Below are 6,545 nucleotides of genomic sequence, written 5' to 3'. Positions count from 1 at the left end.
GGACGAGACAATGGAAGTTGGGATGATTCACCGGTTGAATGCTCCCTCCATTGAGATAAAAGGAACCGTCCAACGAGGCACGAAAAGGGCTGCTGCGAACGTTTTGATAGACTCCGGTGCGACGGGTCTAGTCATCAATCAGCAATTTGTGTTGAAAAACGCAATATGGTTTGATCGCGTTGATAAACCATTCAAGATGCAAGGATTTAACGAAGCGACGTATGTCTGCAAATACAAGACGGACCTCATCCTGGAAATAGATGACGGTCAAGGCAACATACACAAGGAGAAGAACAGATTCTACGTCGGGGATATCGGGAATACCGACGTAGTCTTAGGAACGGACTGGCTGATTGAACACAACCCCGAAATCGATTGGAAACGGTACACCATCAAGATGACGAGGTGTCCAGAAGAATGCCGCACGAAACCGCCCATTACCATCCAAGCAAACCATGATCTCATACAAGACATCAAGGGAGCTTTGACAAAGGTACGACGGTTAAGAACCGACAAAGAAGTCAAGAAATACGAAGCACCAGTATCCATCCAAGAGGATGAAGACGACGAAGAAGAAATGATACAATACGCGATAGAAGAAATGAAGGTACGAAAAATGCAGGTACTAACGATTAAAGAACTGCAGGAACGAAACGACAGGAAGTACTCGAACATGGCGCAAAAATTGGCGCAGGAAGCAAGCAAAGACAAGAAGGAAAAGACCACGGAAGAAATGATACCCGACGAATACCATGAATATCTCGACGTTTTCGACAAGAAGAAATCAGAACGATTCCCAAAGCCGAAGCCATGGGACCACGAGATTAACCTGAAAGAATCGTTCAAACCGAAATCGGCCAAGGCGTACCCACTATTTGGCATGGAACGGAATGAATTGGACAACTGGATTAAGGAACAGCTGGACAAAGGATACATACGGCCATCGAAATCACCGCAAGCATCACCGTTCTTCTTCGTAGGGAAGAAAGATGGGAAGCTGCGACCGACACAAGATTATCGATACCTGAACGAACACACGGTCAAGGATGCGTTTCCACTACCATTGATTCAAGAATTGGTAGACCGACTCAAGGATGCAAAATACTATTCCAAGCTGGATCTACGCTGGGGATACAACAACATCCTGATCAAGGACGGAGACCAATGGAAAGCCGCATTCTCGACACCCAAGGGGCTATATGAACCGTTAGTCATGTACTTCGGTTTATGCAACTCGCCAGCAACATTCCAACGAATGATGAATGAACTGTTTGAACCGCTGATTAACCAAGGAGTGGTAGCGGTATACCTGGACGATATTCTGGTATTCACGAAAACGAAGGACGAACACAAGGAAGTGATGAAGAAGGTCCTCAAGATACTTCAAGAAAACGATCTCTTCGTTAAACCCGAAAAGTGCGAATTCGAGAAAGAAGAAATCGAGTATCTCGGACTTATCATCAAGCAAGGGCATATCGCCATGGATCCTGTCAAGGTGAAGGGAATCATGGAATGGCCGGTACCGCAGAAGGTGAAACAAGTACAAGCGTTTATCGGATTCTGCAATTTTTACCGACGATTCATTGAAGGATTTTCCAAGATTGCAAGACCACTGCACGAACTCACCAAGAAGGATAAAGAATGGAACTGGTCGGAGGAATGCCAGCAGGCATTTGAAGAACTGAAGAACCAATTCGTCAAGACACCAATGCTTGCTATGCCGGACCCGGACAGATCAATGAGGATAGAATGTGATGCGTCGGATTATGCCTATGGTGCAGTCCTCTCTCAACTGATGGATGACGACCTATGGCACCCCGTTGCATATATTTCAAAATCGCTCACACCGACGGAACGAAATTACGATGTCCACGACAAGGAACTGCTCGCGATAATCAATTCGCTGGAAGCATGGAGGCATTACCTAGAAGGATGCAAGTACAAAATTGAAATATGGACGGACCACAAGAACCTGGAGTACTTTCAGAAATCGCAGAAGCTATCAAGAAGACAAGCACGATGGGCGCAGTTTCTCACTAGGTTTGACTTTGAACTAGTGCACAAGCCCGGAAAGACGAACAAGGCCGACGAACTATCAAGACGAGAAGACCACAAGATGGGAGTAGAAGATGACAACAAAGACGTGATACTCCTACCGACGACGATGTTCAAGGCACGATTTATAGGAAGAAGACAACACGATGACAAACAGCGGATGATCATCAGGAAAATACGAATAAAGAACGAAGACGACGACTGGGAGCAACGCATCAGAAGCAACGACAAATACGACGAAGAAGTAACAAAAGCGATAGAAACGATCAAAGCTGCAGGATCGGAAAGCCTTGCAAAAGGCATGAAGGAATGGAACACCGAAGACGGTATAATCCTTTACAGAGGAAAAGTATACATACCGAAAGACGAAGAACTACGACGAGACATCGTGAAGGAATACCACGACTCGAAGATAGGAGGACACCCAGGAAGATACAAGACGATGGAACTAGTACAGCGAAATTACCGGTGGCCAGGAATGTCGACGTTTGTCAAGAAATACGTCGACGGATGCGCAACATGTCAAGAAACGAAAATCAGGAATAACCCGACCAAGGAACCGATACACCCGACGGAGATACCCGAGTACGCATTTCACACCATTAATATCGACTTTGTAACGGATTTACCGTTATGCAAAGGGAAAGATTCAATCTGTGTTATCACAGATCATCTATCCAAGAGCATGATTGTAGAACCGTGCACGAAAACGATAAATGCGGATGAAACGGCGGAAATCATACTGCGAAGAGTATTCAGCCAAAGAGAAATATCCAAGAAGATCATCTCGGATAGGGGACCACAATTCGCATCAAGAGTTATGAAGAGTATACTCACCGGAATGGGAGTCAGGTCGGCATTATCCACGGCATACCACCCTCAAACGAATGGAGCGGTCGAAAGACTGAATCAAGAACTGGAACAATACCTGCGGGTGTTCTGCAACCGAAACCAGAACAATTGGGTAGAGCTACTACCATACGCGGAACTGTCACACAACATCAAAGAGCATGCGATAACCAAGAAGTCGCCGTTTGAAATACTGAATGGCAGGAAACCGGAATGGCCGACAGCCTTCAGGGCACAGGGCAATATGCAGTCGGCAGAAGACAGGATAAAACAAATAAATGACGCACGGCAAGAAGCACAAGCAGCGATGAAGATAGCGTCTGACTCGATTCAATTGAAAGAATCGATACACGGGATCACAGGACCGCACTTCAAGAAAGGCGACGAAGTATGGCTCGAAGGGAAGAACCTCAAGAACAATTACCCAACAGCCAAGCTGGCACCAAAGCGATTCGGGCCGTTCAAGATAGAAGACGAAGTAGGAACCGGTGCATTCAAGCTGAAACTACCCAGGACATGGAAGATACATCCTGTGTTTCATGCATCGCTTCTAACACCGTACACGCGAACGAAAGAATACGGCGAGTCACACCAGAAACCGCCACCGGATCTCATAGACGGACAAGAAGAATATGAGATAGAAACGATCACCAAATCGAGACGCCAAGGAAGAGGCTATGCGTACTGCGTGAAATGGAAGGGCTATCCTGACTCAGAAAATGAATGGATACCCTTATCACGCATGGGACATGCTATGGAACTGGTCAAGGAATTCCACAGCAACAACAAAAGCGCAGTTGGACCGCCTCAAGAAGCACTCCGGCTTATGACACTGTACTGTCAAGCCGAGAAACGACGACGAAAATAGCGACATGACTCGAAGAAACGAACGGGCCGATGACTGTCAGGCATGACAAGAAGATAACGAATGAGTCAGACAAGGATGTCTGAGGAGCATAAAAGGGGGGCAGAAGAACTCGAAATTTTCAACGACTAGAGCGTTCTGACCCCCACACCCCAAGCACACACCAAACTTTTCACTCCTCACTCACCACTCACTCGACATCCAAGATGCCGGCAACCACCCCAACCACGAACGAGACTGGCAACATGACCGTGTCAGTACTCCGAGAGTTCTCTGTCCGTACCGATGAAGCGCAAAAACTAATCGATACGGTTTGGGCAATATACAGAGACTCCATCACCACCCTCTTGAACCGCTACACCATAGCGAAGCAGGAGGGTCGACTTGACGACGCGATCGCACACGGACAAGCCGCCCTCGACATTATGGTCGACTGGCGAGGAACAGCCTGGGACCAGGCGAAGAAGCAGATACAGAACGACATCGACAAGATGAGGACGATGCAAATCGATCGGATTGTCGAGGTTACCGACAAGGACAAGACCGAGGTCAAGATTGAAGAAGAGGGTGAGACCGTTTACAACACCCCAGCGACGACACCAACGCTGACATCCGACACTGACGAAGGTGACGGATGGACCATAGCGCAGAAGAAGAAGAAAGGGAAGCAGGTGCCCCGTCGCAAAGTAAGCAGAGGCAGAACTTTGCAGCGAAAAGGGAAACTTACACGACGAAAGGACCGCGACGAGGTCAGCTCGACGAGAGCGAACGACGGGCACGACGACAAGCCGTTCCCCGCATCCGAATCCGGATGGCCCGCATCCGCTAACGAACCGATGCCATGGGACACGTGCAGTGAGTCGATAGAAAAAGCAGAAGAAGGATGAATGACCGAGACATATGCAGCACCGCTCGGTTGGTCGCCATTCCGCGACGAAGACGAGGCGAAAAAGTACGGCGCGACGACGCAGAAGGTCGCCGGTGTAACCTATGTGACCTACACCGACGACGCGGTGAAGAAGCTCGACGCCGACAACTGGCCCAAGCCCGAACCGTACCCCAACGTTAACTGGGATGAAAAATTCCCGGCGTATATCCATGCGCCCTGGGAAGGGGTCAGGCCCAACGACCCCGAAGCCGACAAGTACTGGGACCTCATCGCCACCGACCACGAAGGGAACGTCATCGACTACAACGCCACGCGACTGAGGGAGTTGCAGGAGATGAAGAACCCTGGCAAGAAGGAGCTGTGGGAGAAGAGGGTGCTCCGCGTCGCGAGCGACCAGTACTGGATAAGGAGGGCAGACAAGGCGGCAGAAGGGAACGCGTCGATGGTAAAGAGGTGCTGGCTCTGCGATAGGTACCATGACCTCGGCACGTGCATGAGGAAGAGGCACCCGATCGTAGGCGCACACGTCGACAGCGACGAGTACGTCAGGAATCGTGTCAAGGGCACGATAGCTAATGAGCTGAGGAAAATGCATGGCAAGAGTGGCCAGAGCATAGAGAAATGGAGGATCGAGTGGGCAGAAATGCTCAACTATGTCGATCAGTATGGGCGCGCTTGACGAATTCGCGCGCATCTAGGAAGATTGCGCCCTAGAGAGGGGATAGTGTCATGAACGCTTAGTAATGACACGCAGAATAGAGTAGAACCTTGTAGAAGGCGCTGGAACGTGCCTGAAGGTTCTAGGACTTGTAGTGACTCAGGTTATGACTCGACTGTGACTCATAAGGAACATTGTAGAATAGTATAGAACGTTATGGTAGGTACTGGAAGGTTCTAGTACAGTACTTGTATAGTAGTATATAAGACGCTAGCTGAAGTCGATGGACTTCAGCTCGTCCATCTGTTATACACGCCCTTAGCGCTATAACGATTGACGGTTCGGTTACGGCCTTTTAGACTTAAGACTAAGACACCGCTACCTACAACAACCCACCACACTCGACCTAGTGCGTCTAGAGTCCGAACTCTCACGCCTAAGTCACACGACACAGCCTAGACTACAACGATAGACTTTACGCCAAGTCTAACAACCACGACGGTTCGGTACCCGCCTAAGGTACCACGATCTAGGGGTTCTTACAGTCCTGGACCTGCTCCTCCGACCCGCTGACGATCCGCTTGATTTCGTCGAGGAGGTAGGAGTGGTCGTTGGACCGCTCCCCCTAGCACAAAGCCCGCTGCGCCTCCATCACCTCCGACCACAAATTATCTTCATTGTGGCGGGGATGGGCAGTCCGAGATTCTTGACGGCGCGGAACGACAGCGCTGGCCGTCGGAGCGCGCGGAGTGGCACTGGCGGTCGGGGCACGCGGTGTCCCGCCCCTAAAGTGATTAGGTGCGAGACGCGTAGAATGCATGCGGGAAATACAAATGTAGTCTATAGATAGCCACTCACAATTACTATAGCGTACAACTTGCGTGACTACAATCATAGTAGCCGATCCTTAGATATGCTAGTTTCTTTCCCAGTACTCAGAACTGACTCATATTAGTATTTAAATATTTTTTGGTAGTGTAATAGTTTTGTTTATGTACACATTTGACTGTCTACTACCCTATCATGATCACATAGCATGGATCAGACGGTCAGAGTAGTCTAAATACGCCTCAGAAAAAAAGGGAATATGTGGGCACTCAGACATGTTGCTATGGTATCACAGGGCTGTGTTGCAAGGCTGTGCTGATTAGTAAGCTTGCTGCGGATATTAGTAAGCATGCTGCGGCGCAGCAGGCGCTTAGTAAGCCTAGTGATCTGATTGGATGGAG

General features: G+C 49.0%; 1 protein-coding gene across 1 annotated transcript; it reads left to right on the top strand.

Annotated features, from left to right (window-relative positions):
* Positions 1 to 3,975: 3,975 nt before the first annotated feature.
* PUNSTDRAFT_137366 (uncharacterized protein) lies at positions 3,976 to 5,337 on the top strand (the record flags this gene model as incomplete). Its single annotated transcript, XM_007387007.1, has 4 exons — positions 3,976 to 4,336; positions 4,397 to 4,455; positions 4,507 to 4,624; positions 4,676 to 5,337. The coding sequence occupies 4 exons, from the start codon at positions 3,976 to 3,978 to the stop codon at positions 5,335 to 5,337; spliced, it is 1,200 nt and encodes a 399-aa protein (XP_007387069.1).
* Positions 5,338 to 6,545: the final 1,208 nt, after the last annotated feature.

Source organism: Punctularia strigosozonata (genome assembly GCF_000264995.1).
Source record: "Punctularia strigosozonata HHB-11173 SS5 unplaced genomic scaffold PUNSTscaffold_12, whole genome shotgun sequence".
NCBI lineage: Eukaryota > Fungi > Basidiomycota > Agaricomycetes > Corticiales > Punctulariaceae > Punctularia > Punctularia strigosozonata.
This window is presented reverse-complemented; position numbering and strand designations above follow the sequence as displayed.